General features: G+C 37.1%; 2 protein-coding genes across 8 annotated transcripts; one reads left to right on the top strand and one right to left on the bottom strand.

Moving 5' to 3' along the window:
* The first annotated feature begins 7,028 nt into the window (after positions 1 to 7,028).
* Positions 7,029 to 13,148, top strand: LOC110607209 (putative ubiquitin-conjugating enzyme E2 38). Of its 7 annotated transcripts, none has more exons than XM_021746282.2 (8): positions 7,029 to 7,198; positions 7,315 to 7,400; positions 8,712 to 8,840; positions 8,944 to 9,495; positions 9,591 to 9,654; positions 11,594 to 11,733; positions 11,812 to 12,123; positions 12,625 to 13,148. In XM_021746282.2, the coding sequence occupies exons 2-8, from the start codon at positions 7,344 to 7,346 to the stop codon at positions 12,874 to 12,876; spliced, it is 1,506 nt and encodes a 501-aa protein (XP_021601974.1). In that variant the 5' UTR covers positions 7,029 to 7,198; positions 7,315 to 7,343; the 3' UTR covers positions 12,877 to 13,148. The 7 variants fall into 7 exon arrangements, with proteins under 7 accessions (XP_021601974.1, XP_021601973.1, XP_021601972.1 ...); XM_021746281.2 differs by having other exon boundaries at positions 7,029 to 7,222; XM_021746280.2 differs by having other exon boundaries at positions 7,029 to 7,222; positions 7,308 to 7,400.
* Positions 13,149 to 14,101: 953 nt separating this feature from the next.
* Positions 14,102 to 15,006, bottom strand: LOC110607212 (MLP-like protein 423). The gene is made up of 2 exons (XM_021746289.2): positions 14,739 to 15,006; positions 14,102 to 14,530 (listed from the first exon to the last, which is right to left on the bottom strand). The coding sequence occupies exons 1-2, from the start codon at positions 14,908 to 14,910 to the stop codon at positions 14,250 to 14,252; spliced, it is 453 nt and encodes a 150-aa protein (XP_021601981.1). The 5' UTR covers positions 14,911 to 15,006; the 3' UTR covers positions 14,102 to 14,249.
* Between the last annotated feature and the right edge of the window lie 1,033 nt (positions 15,007 to 16,039).

The raw sequence follows: 16,039 nt of genomic DNA, 5'->3' as shown, positions 1-16,039 counted from the left end.
TTTAATATGTTTCTTTCAAGGATAGAACTCCTTAATTTGAGGGAGACACAGTGCCACACTAATGGAGGAGAAATCGCATGGGTCCCGCAGTTTTTAATAAGAAGACTTGGTCTTCTTATTTTCAAATCTGTATTTTTCTTGCTCACTGTTTAATTCTGTACAATCTATTGATTTGCCAGTTGATTTGGGCAAATCACTTGGTCAAATCCACCATCTGAAAATGGTTAACTCAGTCTACGAGTTTGGGTAATTCCTGACTTCTATGCAGTATGATCATCCGGAAGGTTTGCCCAAATCATTTAGTCAAGTCAGTTTCAGTGCTTTTAAACCACTTTTTATCAAATTTTCTCTTTTTACTTTTCTGTGAAATATGACCAAAAATACAAAATTAGCCAGAAAAATACTCAATTTAATGTTAAGAATAGTATGAAAAATGTGTTGAAATTACGTTCGATCATCGCACTTGTGCTTCATCCCTGATTTCCTATAGGGCGTCCAAGTTACTTCTCAGTTTCTTACTATTGAGGTCTTCATTGTTAAAGTGAACCCGATATGTGGGGATTTATAGCTCTATAAGGACTACGGCTTTTGTCCCAAATACTAGTGCGAATGGGGTCTCTCCTGTTGGAGTTCGAGGTGTAGTCTGGAATGCCCATATAACGCTATGCAGCTTGGATGCCCAATTCTTCTTAGCATCGTCTAATTATTTCTTTAGCCCTTGCAGAATAGCTCAATTTGTCACCTCAGTCTGGCCATTTGTCTGTGAATGAGCTACGGTAAAAACTTATGCCAAATACTCATGTTTCTCATAAAATCTATGAAGGAGTTGTAGCCGAATTGCTTCCCATTATCCTATATGAGTGTTTTGGGTATCCCAAACCTACAAATAGTATTGCCCCACACAAAGTCTATTACTTTTTGGGCTGTGATGGTGGGAACGGCCTCTTCCTCAGGCCACTTAGAGAAATATTCTACGAATACTATTACAAACTTCTTTTGCCCCACAGTCTTTGGGAATGGTCCTAGGATGTCTATTTCCCATTGCAAGGATGGTCATGGGCTTGATTTACTTGACTGTGGTGTAGTTGGTATGTTGATTGTATTGGCAAACCTTTAGCAGACATCACACTTCTTCACAAATTTTCTAGCTTCTTTCTTTGCAATTGGCCAGTAATACCCTGCCAGAAAATCTTATTTGCTAACATGGTTGCTCCCTCATGAACTCCGCAGACCCCCTGGTATATTTCTTGAACTATCCTGGATGCCTCTTTTGGCTCTACATATCTTAGTCACGGGCTGGATTTTCCTCTCTGATACAAAGTTTCTCTGACCACCTGGTAGTTAGCGGCTTTAGTCGCGATTTTTTCAAGCCTCTGCTTTGTCTTCTGGCAGTTTCCGGCTTTGAGATACTCAAGATACGGGGTCATCCAGCTCCATTCTTCATCAACTTACATAATCGAAGCCGACTTTTCAAAAATAGGAATGTCGATTAGCTACCCATAAACCTCATCTGGGAGTTGCTTTAGCTCTTCTACTAACAGTTTGTCTATATTCAATTATAATCTCTTGCTCACTGAGCTCAGCTCCCAAGACTCATAATTTAGCTAAGTACTTTTGCATAACCGGGTCTTTCACCTGGTATACTCTTGTTATTTGGTTCACCACCAATTATGAATTGTTGTTTATTCTAAGGTCAGTTGCCCCTACTTCTAAGACTATTTGCATCTCATTTAGAAGAGCTTCGTACTCGGCCATATTATTAGACGTTGGGAACTCAAAGCGCAAGGCGTAACATGCTTTGAACTCATCAGGTTTTTTAAGAAGGATTCCTGTCCCACTACCTGTAGAACTTGATGCCCCATCTACAAATAGATTCCATATTAACTCATGTTGGAGTCTGCTCTCCACTCTCTTTTCCTCTGATTCCGATAGTGCATCACTCTGTTCTTTTTCGATCGTGCTGAAGGAGCATTCAGCTATGAAGTCGGCCAAGGCTTGTGCTTTAATTGCTGTCTAAGGTCAGTAAATGAGGCAGTACAGATTGATTTTTATCGACCATGCTAACATCCATCCTGAAGTTTCAAGCCTGTATAAGATTTTTTTTAAAGGTTGATCAGTCATCACCACTCCTTGATGATAGTCCAAATACATTCTAAATTTCCTTACTACTAGCAACAAAGCGAATGCTAATTTCTTTATGTTCATATACCTGACCTCAGCGTCCTTAAAAACCTTGCTGATATAGAAGGCTGGCTTATGGATCTCAACATCTTTTGTTACTAGCACGGCACTCACTGCCTGTTCTGATGCGGCTAAGTAGATCAAGAGCTCTTCCTCCACTAATGGACTACTAAGCACATATGGAGAGTTGTGGTATTCCTTAAGACTTTTGAAGGCCTCTTGACAATCCTCTGACCATTCAAAATTCGAGACTTTTCTTAACTTCTTGAAAAAGGGTAGGCACTTCTCTGCAGACCTAGACATGAACTTATAAAGGGCCACTACTTTCCCAGTGAGCCTATGCACATTCCTTACGCAGGTTGGCTCAGGCATGTTTAATATGGTTTCTACCTTTTTCGGATTCAGCTCTATACTCTTTCCACTAACAATGTAGCCCAAAAATTTCCTCCCACTAATAAAGAAGTCACACTTTGCAGTATTCAGCCTCATTCTGTACTGCTGCAATACTAGGAAGACCTCTTTTAAGTCAGCTAGATGCTGTTGAAAAGTTCAGCTTTTGACCACCATATCATCGATGTACACCTCCACATTTCTCTCTATATGGTCTTTGAAGATGTTATTCATCAGATGTTGGTATGTAGCCCCTGCGTGTTTCAGACTGAAAGGCATAGCCTTATAGCAATATGTCCCATCTTTGGTTATAAAGGAGGTTTTTTCTTCATTTAATTTATCCATGGGGATCTTGTGGTATCCAAACATAGCATCCAAAGACGATAGGTAATCAAAATCCACCATAGAATCGACCATGTTATTAATGTCAATGAGGGAATAAAAATCTTTTAGGTAGACCTGGTTTAAGTTGGTGAAGTCTATACACATTCTATACTTACTGTTGGCCTTTTTCACTAACACAGGATTAGCTAACCACTGTGGATATATAACTTCCCTAACAAACCCAGCCTCCTTTAACTTCTTAACTTCCTCCCTCATAGCTTGCTGCTTCTTTTTTTCTAAGACTATCTTCTTCTCTTTCACAGGCTTGTCATCAAGGAAGATGTTTAGCTTGTGGGTCATCACCTTGGGCTTAATCCCCGGCATATCCGAGGGCTTCCAGGCAAAGTTTGAGGCATGTCCCTGGATTAAGGCCATCACAGCTTCTTTCCAACTCCCCTCTAGGCTTGAGTTTATGCTGAAGACCTTGTTATTTTCTTCTTCGGATAGTGGAAAGGTATCCATCTTGTTAACAGGTTCAGTCCTAACCTCCTTCCTTTCATCTCTAACCTCTAGAACTTCAGGGTTCACTTCTTTTGGCTGGGTGCACTATTCCTCTACCGTGGTCATGTATACAGCTTTGGCCTCTTCTTGCCTTCCTCGAACAACTCTGACCCCTGTCTCAGTTGGGAATTTCATGGTCAGATACCGAATGCTGGTCACTTTTCAAAGTCGTACAACATTAGCCTTCCCAAGATAGCATTGTAACTCAAAGGTAACTTCACCACTAGAAAAACTGCATAGTGGGTCCATGAGAGGGATAGCTCTCCTAGTGTGAGGGGTACCTTCACCTTGCCTTCCACTGCAACTAGGGTACCCTTTATCCCTTTGATTAGGGCTTGGTCTTTGACAAGCTGCTCTTCGAGTATTTTCATCTATTGAAAAACTCGATAGGGCAATAGGTTCACCTTGATGCTATCATCGACTAGTAGCTTACAAACTCTGAAGTTATGGATGGCTGCTTCGATGACCAAGGCATCATCGTGGGGCATCTGTACCCCTTGTGCATCTTTTGGGGAGAAGGAGATGGTTATTGGGGGGTGCTCAGCAACTTGCATCACTTCCATGCCGTTTTCATTTTCATTTCTACCTCTCTTCTTTCCCCTCCGGCTCATACAGCCTCCAGTCCCTCCTACAATCATGTTAATTGTTCCACTGCAGCCATCATTTATTGGCACTCTGATCTGCCTCCTAGGCCTTTCCCCAGCTGCTCCTTGTTGTTGTCTCTGCCCTTCTGGGTTCTTTATAAAAATTTTGGAGATGGCCTCTCTTATTCAGCCTTTCTATCTTGTTTATTAGCTGATAGCAGTCGTTTGTGTCGTGGCCGTATATTCTATGGTATTGACAGTATTTATCTGGGTTCATTTTGCTTGCCTCTGCTCTCATAGGCTTAGGACATTACATGAAATTTTTATCCTGGACTGCTACGAGCACCTCGGCTTTAGACACATTTAGGGGAGTGACTTCGGCTGAGAGCCAAAGTTAGTAAGGTCTCTGTTCCTTTCTTTCCCTTTGGTGTTTGTTTAGTACGTTCGGTCCCTAGTCCTGTCTCCTTTCTAACCTGTCTTGCCTCTTATCCTCCCCAGCCTTTCCATTTTCTTTGTCATCCCTGGCAAACCGGCTAGTCGTCAAGGCATCATCTTGCCTTATGTATTTCTCTGCCTTTTTTATTAGCTCTGATAAGATAGTAGGGGGCTTTCTGCATGGCGACCCAAAGAATTTCGGGGAGGTTGTGCCCTTCTACATGGCCTCTACTACTCTTCCCTCATCCAACTCAGGTATCTGCAAAGCTTCAGAGTTGAACCTAGCAACATACTCTCTCAGGGATTCATTCCTCCTTAATCGGACGATCTCTAAGTAGCTCGTCTTTCTCTCCGCAGGAACTCCAGCAATGAATCTGCTGATAAATATGTTGGCCAGGTCTATGAAGTTCCTGATGCTCCCCGAATCCAAACTGTTGAACTATGCCCAGGCTGGTCCTGTTAAGGTGGTTGGAAAGACCTTACACATCAGGGCATCTAAATGAGTCTGCAACTTCATGAACATCTTATAATTCAAGACATGCTTTCGGAGGTTTCCCGTCCCATCATAGGCTGCCAAAGTTGGCATCATAAACTTCTTTGGTATTGTTTCTTGCTGAATCCGTTTTACAAATGGTGATGAGATTGGCAACAAGGGACTATTGTTGTCTCGTGCCCCCAGTCCCGTCAATAGTTACTCTTTCAATCTCTCTAATTTTTTTATCTATATCAATGTCTTCCCTTCTAGCCCTCTTCTCCAGGTGGCAGTTTCTTTCTAACTCTTCATTCTCTGATCTTTCTAAAGGATCAGAGGAGTAGCTCTCAGCCCCATCATTCTCAATGAGTTCCCTCGCTATCCTTCCTTTCGCTCGGGCTGTTGGCTCGTTTCTTTGACTTGCTTCCCTGTCTCCATCTTTTATCCTCCTACTGCTTTGTTGGGGATATGATAGTTCAGTGCGAGTTGGGGCTCATTGAGATTGAGTCCTTTGGCTATGGGTGGTCTGCTCAATGGGATACTGAGCCCTCTCTACTGTAACATCTAGCCTAGCCAGTGGACAGTGTTCTGTAACTGAAGAGCCATGCTTTGTAGTTCTTGGTCAGACAAGGAAGCTCGGGGCATAGTCCCGGTTGAGCTTGGTAGAGGGCTAAGCAACATGGGTGGCTAATTTTTTGGGGCGGTTGAGCTAGAGAATGAGAACTGTGAACCTTCCTGAGTAGAGCTCAGGTCATTTGGGGTGATTCCTGTATGGTTTTCGCCATCATTGGCCATGTGAATCTCAAGGGGTGAATGAAAATGAGAACTCCAGTGATGAAAAGATTTTCCTCGTTCCCACAAACAGCGCCAATTGATGTCTGAGATCCAAGACTGGGTATAGACTCAAAGTATATATTTATAAGCTTGGTTTGTCTCTCTTTCTCATTTCCTTTTTTTCCTTTTTTCTTTTATTCTTTAGTGACGTGTAACTGCCGCTTCGCGCTCGTACCCTCCTGTCATATTCATGCTGACTGTACGTACAGATATACTACGTCCTCTTCTATCTTTAGGCGGCCATTTAATTTCATCCGACACCACTTGGACACGATACCGGACATCACGAGATTTGTTATTCCATGAGGGCTAACGGATACTCGAGGCTAGGGCTCCACAGGCAGATTTGCATCTAGCCTTGCTTGCCTGGACACATCCTGTGCTTGCATGAGGTGTAGAGCCACACATTGGGCCCTCCTAGGCTTAGGCCCAATCCTTTTAGCTTGGGCTTCGCCAAGGTCTGGGTGTTTAAAATCCGGCTGTCATCAATTACAAAATAAATACTTTTATTTATTCAAACACCTCATATAATTAAACTATTTTTGCTACTACTATAAATAATAAAAATATACAAATTAATAATAAAGTTTAAAATTTTTCAATACACATTTATCAACTTACCATTTATATGAGAAAGAGAAGAGGATTTGGATTTTTAGATATAAAAGGTTTATTATTTTATATATGTTATATTGTTCAATAAGGTTATTGTGTAAAAAATAAATAATTTTCAGAAATTTGACTAATTACCTACTTTTTAAACTAGAAAAATAAATGGAAGTAGGATGTATTTAGACGAAATAAAATTATAGGGATTAAATTATAATATAACTTTGGAATGAATTAGACATTTATTATTAGCGGAATTCTATTGCACTGTATTAACTGCGGACTCGATCATTTCCAATTTTGTTATTTGATGGATGAATATTTTGGGAAAAAAAATCTCTTGGTAAAAAAATCTCTCGATTATGACGAATAAAAGGATACTATCGATGAAGTCATCAGACTCATTAACATGGAGATTGCCACTAACTCAACAGTAAAAATCAAGTACACAAAACACCACCATAAACCACTATATATCTCCGATATATCACGGTTGCAAGTCAGAGCATCAGTCTCATAATCCAAATTCTTCATAAAATTTCACATCCAACGAATGAGAAAACACCACTTTATTATTCTCAACAATGATTGACCACACCAGATCATCGCTTATCGTTCCCTTCCTGCGTACGATAGGTAATTCACCTAATAAGGCGCGAACTGAAATTCTCTCTTTAACCATCTCGCACGCACACAAAAACTACGCTCTTTGTAGACTACTACTTTCTTCTTGTTCTTCTTCTTCTTCTTTTTTCTTCTTCTTCTTCCATGTGAAAAGCTCGCAAAAGTGGAACAGTTGAGTTTTCAGGTATCGATGGCCTTTTTCTTTTTGGTATGTGCGTTTTTGGTTCATTATTGCATGAATTAGCGGCTAAATTCAACCGGAGTAGACCGTTAACTGTCCGATTTCTGACTAGCTTTCAGTAGTGTGAAAATCGAATTGGATTGTGTTCATGGATTTCGACATGGACGATCAAGTCTCGAACCCCAAGAAACTCAAGCACAACGAGGCAGGTTTCTTCGCTTTTTGATCATCATTCTAATTCTGGCAAATTTGTTTTTAATGGTTAAAGTTTTGAAGTGATTTGAGTTATCTTTTTCCCTTGTGAAGGCGTAATTCGTTTTGGTTTCTACTTCTTGCATATTATAATCGCCAAATGTTGTTTGATCGTGATTTGACTTGTTAGACTGGATCGTATTTGTACTCGCGCTTGGTGTGCGAAAATATATTTGCCAGAGATTTGGTTGTAAGAAAGTTGAGTGGCTGTTGGTTCAGTGGAAAAGGTGAATTCTGACAAGAATTCTGAATAAGTTAGTAAAGAAGTAGGCGAAAGAAGTGTTTGGTTTCTTCTAGTTTGGTTTTCTCATTGGGTTTCCATGTTGGCAACTGGATTTTATTTTACAATTTTCGGTTTTGCGATTCATTTATGTCTTTGTCGGTATCATTTCTGACAAAATTGAATATCCTCTTTGTTCAATTGCAACTTATCAATTTGTGGCATCATACAGATATGTTTGTTGCGTGCCAGACGATTTATGCGTGATGTTTATCTGGAAGTTTTGTGTTGATTTCAGTTTTACATGGATAATAGCTAATTCATATTATTTGCACGTATTTTTGTCTGGTAGATTTGAATTGGCACTGAGGATGGGTTCTAGGCAAATATATATGAAAGCATACTAAGATTTAAATGCACAAATATGGTTGGGCGAGAGTTTGGAAGTAGCATTGATCATTTAGAACCATACATACAACCCATATTTGTCTGATTTGTTTCTCACATCATGTAAGTTTTGTGGCAGATGCATTGCTATATTCCAAGCTTATTGTGACATGCAAATCTTATTTTTATTCATCTCCATAAACTTCTACTTTTGCAATCCTTTGTAAGAATGATACATTGGAATTCAAGTATTAGCTTTCACCTTTGTATTTGAAGGCAATTGTGGGTATTTTAACATAACTCCAGCAGCAGCTTCAGTTTTTACATATTTATGAAAAAAAAGCCTTTTCTTTCTCCCCTGAAAGCCCATTATTTTGTTAACTTCCAGAAGTATTTATTTTTGTCATACGAGATGGAGGTTTGATTCGGTTGAGTAAAAACTGGTTGACTGATTATAGTTTCATACATCTTACCTGTTTGTGTTAACGGATGCTTTATTATGGTCCTTGAACTCCTCACTCTAAATAACATGTTCCATCGATTGAGTGTCCGTGAATTGCATTTTGATATCTTAGCACTTCCATATTGAAATGCTTTACAAGGGTTTTTCTGTTAGTTATCTGATTTCTATGTTGAGAATGCAATCTTCTTGTTTAGGTTGTTGATGTGATGGGTGTTGACAGCAACCTATATCCCTCTGATGTTTCGAGTCATGAAAAAGCTCATGCATTTTCCAAGGGAAAATCAAAAGTAGATTATGATGATACATGGGCACATCAGATTATGGTATGCCATTGGAACTTATTATTATTTATATGTTGTATCAAGGTAGCTTCTTTTTCATGTGAATATCAACCCTGTTTGGAATTTGTTTTTGGTCTCTTTCCAGGATGTTTCATCTTGTGATCATGGGATTTCTACTAGTATAGCAGGATCTTTGGACAGCATTGATCATATAAAGAGTTCCACTCCTGAACCAATTAATTTAAACAATATCAACAGTTCCAATTCTGACTTGTCATATCATGAAGATGAAATTTGTGATGATGATGGTGATTATGTTGATGATAATTCTGATTATGCCAATGATGACTATTTGTATGAAGATGATTATTTGGCTATCCAATCTCAATTCGATAATGTGGATCTTCCACCTGGAGTAGAGGCATCACTTCCTTGGATGAAAGATCCTGCTCCTTCTGCAATTGTCAATGCTGGTACAAGCAATTCATCTATTGCAGGTCTTTTTGAAAGCAAGGGAAAGGATACTGTATTAGGTAGTGCTGAAACAAAAAGGACAGCAGAGTCAAGCTTTAATGAGGAAGTCATAGACAATGAAGAAAATGGTATTATGCATAAATTTAAGAACTTCAAACAATTTGATACTGTGGAAGATTTCTCGGATCATCACTACAGCCGTATGGGCTTCTCAGGACAGCAGGTAAGTGAACAGTAAATGAATATCTCAGTCAACCGATATTTTGTAATGAAGGCTCGTATGCCAAAGAACTTGAACTCATTTTCTCCTTTTGTTAGCAGCCCAAAAGTTGGGCAAAGAGAATTCAAGAGGAATGGAAAATTCTGGAGAAGGACCTACCAGGTGAGTTCAAATTTTATTATAATGACAAGTTTGGGAGTAATTTTTGTTGGACAGAGAAATTTCTTTTCTCTTAGGGGGCCAGTTTTAAGCGTTCTCACTAATGTTTGCACTAAACTCTATTGCTCTCATTGGAAAAAGAAATTAGTCCGTGAAAATAACTCGATTGTGTGAGAATTCAGTTGAACTATGGCTACTGTTGCTGCCTGTTTCGCGGTTTGACGTACTAATGTGGTGGGTGAAAATTATTTCTTTAATTTGTGAAAGCTGATTACTGGTCCCACAACTGAGTTTGAGAGTTTTTGTCCCTCTCATATTTCCGTTATACTCTTCCCCTCTCTATTCCATGGCTCCATCCTTTTTCATTCTTCCTCCCTCCCTCCCTCTCTCTCTCTCCCCACCCTTTCCCTCTCTGCTTCTCTTGTTATTACCTTTGCTGAATCCCACGTCAGTGATTCAACATCGGTTTGGAATTGGGGTAATGTGCTATTATAAGGGCCTTAGACACTCTTCCCCTTAGTTTTTGGGTGAATAAGTGCCTTATGCACTCCTCTACTTGAGATAGCTTTTGGGTGAATTATACTTGGCCCAAATTTAATATGGTATCAGAGTGATGTGTCTCCCATAAATGTGTAAATATGTGTATAGTTCCGGGCATGAGGGGTGCGTTGAATCCCACATCAGTTTACAAGGGTCTTAGGCACTCTTTCCTGTCAGTTTTTGGGTGAATTAGGTTTGGCCCAAATTTAACAACCTTCAGACTCAATGGATCCAGATTTTGTATTCATTAAAACCAACAAAATGGGAGAGTAAATGAATGAATGTTTGAGTGGGGAATAAATGAAATAGATAGAAATGCCGAGATGGTTCAGTTTTCTTTTTTATTTTATTTTATCTTTGATGATTCGAGTCTCATATTAACCCCTAGGGAATCAATTTCCCCTAATTTTGGCAAATCAAAGAACGCCCAAGAATACAAATAAAATATAGTGCATGTTTTCTAGCAAAACCCTACTGAATGCACAATATAAGATCAATTCAAAATTCTATAGAATGCATCATTAGTGAAAAACCTAGATGCTTCACAAACCCTATTGCAATCAAATCATCCACTATTCACCTAAGAGCTCCCTCATGAACTACTCATGCCCAGCACCGACTACGAAAGGTAACAATAACTTGTTTAATGTGATAGAAGTGAGGGCAAGGCCTAAACAACAGGAGACCTTAATCTTGCTGATCGACAAAGACAAGGCTTCAACACCAGGAATTAGGCTGAATGATTCTATGGTTGAAAGTCAAAGAGAGCTACTGTTAGGGAACAATTCAGAGGTTGCTAGTGAGGGAGAGTGGTAAAGAGGGGGTGGCTGTCTTGGGTTAGGGTAAAGGGGCTTTGTGGAGGAGGAGGATATGGGAGTTTTGCAAGGTCTGATTGATTCACAGAAGGAGATAAATAAACAACATTAGAGAAGTGATGAAGCTGTCAATTTGGTGAAGCCATTGAAGTGGAGAAGAAAGCCATACAAAAGTTGGAATTGGAGGAATAGAGGAATGAGAGAGGGAAACAGAAACAACTATTCCTCCTATAAAAACCATTTTATGCTATAAGCAGCAGCAACTGGGTAACAGGCTGCTGCAGTTAATAGTGCTCCAATCCATGCCTATTTGGTTATTTTCATAGAACTTTTCTTTTCTTCTTTTTTTAAAAAATGAGCACATTCTGTTTAGTGTAAACATTTGTGAACACTCTTGAAAAATAGTTACATTCTCTCTCTTCTTGATAATTATTCTATCCATTGTAGTTGAAAAGCACTTCCTTTTCGCCTGTTGTTACACCATGTTAGTTGGTTAGATGACTAAGCTTCTCTCTCTCTAAATTGACTGTTGTTACACCATGTTAGTTGGTTAGATGACTAAGCTTCTCTCTCTCTAAATTGAATAGATACAATTTCTGTTAGAGTTTATGAAGCGCGGATGGAACTTTTGAGGGCTGTCATTGTGGGACCTGCTGGTACTCCTTATCATGATGGCCTTTTTGTCTTTGACTGTCTCTTCCCCCCCACATATCCTGATATACCCCCAGTATGTATTTTGTTGTAGTCTTCTCCTTGAAATATTATGAATATCCTTCTGTGTTTAATTGTGAATTTCTACTGTTAGTCGGTCTACTACTATTCAGGCGGACTTCGATTGAATCCAAATTTGTATGAATGTGGTAAAGTATGCCTCAGCCTTTTGGGAACCTGGAGCGGAAGACAGAATGAAATGTGGATCCCGGGGACATCAACCATGCTTCAAGTTCTGGTTTCTATTCAAGCTCTCATTCTTAATGCAAAACCCTTCTTCAATGAGCCTGGATATGAATCATCTTATGTTGGGGCAGAAGGAGATAGAAGATCCAGGAAGTACAGTGAGGATGTATTTATCTTATCTTTGAAGACAATGATGTACACACTTCGGAGACCGCCTAAGGTATAACTCACTAAATCTATTAGTCTACAGCTCTTCTTTATCTGAGGTTTCTCTTCCTCCCTCCCTTTCTCAGTTCCTCTCCTTTCTTGCCCTTGTTTTTGGATTTTCTTATCCTCCTGCTTTAAGAATTATTGGATAGAGATTAGATGCATTAAGGTGTCAAAAGTTTGTTCTTTTTCTTTGGATGGCTTTGCTCAGCAGCACTCGACCAGAGTTGAGCGCCTTCTTGTGCCAGACCTCCTTTTACCCTGCCATCGAAATTTACATTGATGCGAAGTTTTGTGCTCTGAACTTTCATCTAGACTCCAGGCTTCTTATTATGCCTTAACAGATATTTATCCAAGCTTGTTTAATTTGGCAAGTATTAGATGTTTTTACCCGTAAATTTTTAACACTCAAGTGTCAAGCCCCCTTCCCAGAAGAAGAGGGGAAGGAAATTGCTTTACTGATAACACTACTAGATATTGACATTTTAATGACTGGAAATTTTGTTGCTTGCAGTATTTTGAAGATTATGTCATTGGTCATTTTCACTCGCGTGCACGTGATATTCTGGTAGCATGTAAAGCTTATGTGGATGGCGCTACAGTGGGTTCAGTTAAAGTTAAAGATGGAGTAGCTGAAATCGATAACGAGGACCGGAATGCCTCCAGTGAATTTAAAGTAACATTAAGAAAGATGATAAATGTTCTTATTACAAACTTCACTAGATTTGGGTCAATAGAATGCGAGCAGTTTCGACTTGATGACTAAAAGTAAAATAAAAAAGAAGCTGACAGCAGCAGGAGGATAAGTGGGGTTGCACAGCCATTGATGGGTCTGACATGGAGTGAACTACGAAAGTTTCACAGTTTTTGACAAATTAGGCTGGACTAATACCAATTCAAGAAGTCATTTTCTCTCTTTGATTCTAGGAAGGTGTTGATATTAGCAGTGACTGCTGGATTTTTTTCCCCCTGCATGTAAGGCGATTAAAATGTATACTTGGGCTTTCTTGTTTATATATTTGAAAGCAATTAACGTAATGGGTTTCTGTTGGGTCATAACTCCAACCATGCTTTAGCATTGCTTGTACTTTTCATGGCCAGTCTTTGCAGCCTTTTTGAGAATTTTTTTTCACCAAACGAAAATGTACATGTGAAGTGGAGATTCTCAGAACTTCACTCTTCTTCTCAGAACACTTAGATTAGATGTTTTTAGTATCTGTCGAATGAATATTTGATCATATACCAAGAATTTTGTAAGAATTTAATTTGATTTTTTCCTTTTCAAAAAATTATTTCTTTTTAATTTTAAAAATTTCTAAGATTCTTTTGTGATAATTGAGAAAGTGGGGAATTGAGCATCTTGCTTTGCTTCTATTATTTCTTTAACCATGGCTGGAATCATATTTGAAAAGCATTCATTTTTAGAAACGAAAAATTGAACTTGCGTATTCCCTTGTTCAATAAAAAAAATGGATTAAATGATATTTATGGGTTATAATAATAAAACATTTTTTTTAACCATTAAATGATAAAGCTTAAAATATTTATTCAAATTTTAGAATTTTTTTTTTTTTAAAACAAACATTTTTTACAGTTAAAACTTATAATTTTGCGATGCAGAGGTTTCACCGGTTTAAGGCAAATCTTTTTGCAAATTAGAAGGGAGGATGTGTAATTTTAGTTTGATTTATTTTGTTAGGTTTAGAATTTATTTATTTGCGTAAAATAATTTATATTTAAAAAATATTTTATGTAAAAGATATTTCGAAATCATTTATTTTTTATTTTTTAATGTTAATTTAAAAAGTAAAATTTATTAATAAATTTATATATAAATATTTTAATAAAAATATTAAAGTGTGAAAAATAATTTTTTTAAAAATTTGTTTTTTTAATTAAAAAATATTTTATATTGATTAAATTTTTTAAATATTTTAAATGCTAGAAAATATGAAAAACTTTTCTCAATAACAAATGGAGCCTTAATTATATGTTTATATATAAAAAGACTCCATTATCATTTGATTCATATTCATTAAATTAGAAATTATTAGACAATTTTCATACAAACATCATTCAGGTGTTAGACATGAAGCAAAAAACCACACCCACCACAACAAGAAGTAAACTAATTAGTAGCTAGGCACGCCCAAAGTTGTCGAAGCACCTGAGGAAGCCGACGGCAGCATCCCTTGCTTTCTCTGGCAGAGGGGTTGCCGGAGTCAATGGCTCAAACTCGGCTTTCCATGCAGCTAAACATTGCTCGTTTTCTTTACCTTTCACAGGAGTGAATGAGAAGGTAACCTTGTACGGATCATACATCTTCTTAAGCTCACCTCCTATCACACTGTATGTTACTGATCTTCCCTTCTCTACCTTCTCTATCTTCTCCATTGATTCCTTCACATAGTTACATATGGCTACATCCATCGTGCGTAACAAATAGTTAATTGCTACTTCATTTTCAAAATAATATAAATTTTAAAAAAAAAAATGATAAACCTATACATGATTGATCAATAGCTAGCAAATTACGCATCAAATTATTAATTGTAATTTTTTTTTCTATCAAGTTCGATAAATATAGGGTTAGGGTAAGTGAATATAAACTGAGAGAGAGGGAGAGACCAGGGCCAAGCTTGAAAAGCCTGAGACTTCCAGGGCTGCCATCTCCTTCAACATATTGAGCGAGGGCAAGCATTTCAGGGTTGATTTTGCTAATGATCTCATCGTCTCTGTACATCTCCCATGCCTTTTCTGCTGGGATTTTGAGCACCACTTCTCCTTCAAGCCTCTTCATCTCTATCTCTCTCTCTCTCTCTCTCTCTCTCTCTCTGTGACTGTGTGGTTCTTCTTGTCATTATTCAAGTCCTTATATAAGCACTGAAACTTGTCCTTCTGGAAGAGAGTCAATTTGATAAAGCAATAATCAGTCTCTGAGGAATTCTTATATTATTATTAATCTGAATAATTGGGAAACAAAAGTAAATTCCTATATTCTAGAGGCTTGGTGCCTAATGTAATGATGCATATCTCTTCATATCTTGTTATTTTATCTACAAATGGATTAACTTCATAGCCTCTATAGTTTACTAATTAGCACGTGTCTAAATAATATTGTTTCGTTAATAACCCATTAACTTCCAATTATTGTTTTGTTTCATTAATCAATTATTGTTTTTGTCCCATCAGGAGGAGAGACTTTTTTTACTGGAACTGTCCATCGACTCAAAATTATAAAATGGGAGGTAAATAAACTAACAGTTAGTTGTTTGAGATTTGTATTACTAAAATTTCAATCGGATTCGACTCAATTTTCAAACGTATTAAAATTGAGATTAATTTTTAATTTTATTTAATAAATAATTTAATTTTAAATTTTATATTATTCGACTTGTTAAGTTTGAATTTGATTCATTTTTTAATAGATTTACAAACAATTTTATTAAACAAACTGAAATTAATATTATAAAATAAATAAATTCAAATCATACATATAGTTTTATAAATTAAATTTAAATTTTTTAAAATTTAAATTTATATAATTTAATCACATTCTTAAAACTTATATGGTTTAACTCAACTAATTATTGGGCTACTTTATTTTTAAATGATATATTAGATAGTCCTAATCTTTCAAAATCGTTAATTATTTATTTCATTTAATTTGAAGTTATTAAATATCTAATTCTTTTTTCTACGTATGCTCTTATTTGTAATTAGTATTTATAATTTTAAAATGTAATTATGTAGTTTTTATAATTTTTAAAAAAATAATTATATAGTTATTGGAATTTTAAAAACAATAACTATTTTAATTCTTGTAATTTAAAAAAAAAAACTATTTAATCTTTATAATTTATAGTCATATCATCTCAAAAGATAAAAAAGACAAGAATTATTTTAAAAAAAATTAAAAAAGTAATTTC

The sequence above is a fragment of the Manihot esculenta genome, chromosome 12 (genome assembly GCF_001659605.2).
Source record: "Manihot esculenta cultivar AM560-2 chromosome 12, M.esculenta_v8, whole genome shotgun sequence".
In the NCBI taxonomy this organism is placed as follows: domain Eukaryota; kingdom Viridiplantae; phylum Streptophyta; class Magnoliopsida; order Malpighiales; family Euphorbiaceae; genus Manihot; species Manihot esculenta.
The sequence above is the reverse complement of the archived record's forward strand: the minus strand, read 5'-3'. Positions and strand labels throughout refer to the sequence as shown.

Coding starts and splice junctions, on each gene's coding strand:
- LOC110607209 (XM_021746282.2), top strand. CDS start 7,344: ATGGATTTCGACATGGACGATCAAGTCTCGAACCCCAAGAAACTCAAG. Junction 8,841..8,943: donor CATGGGCACATCAGATTATG/GTATGCCATTGG, acceptor GTCTCTTTCCAG/GATGTTTCATCTTGTGATCA. Junction 9,496..9,590: donor TGGGCTTCTCAGGACAGCAG/GTAAGTGAACAG, acceptor TCCTTTTGTTAG/CAGCCCAAAAGTTGGGCAAA.
- LOC110607212 (XM_021746289.2), bottom strand. CDS start 14,910: ATGAAGAGGCTTGAAGGAGAAGTGGTGCTCAAAATCCCAGCAGAAAAG. Junction 14,531..14,738: donor GCTTTTCAAGCTTGGCCCTG/GTCTCTCCCTCT, acceptor CGATGGATGTAG/CCATATGTAACTATGTGAAG.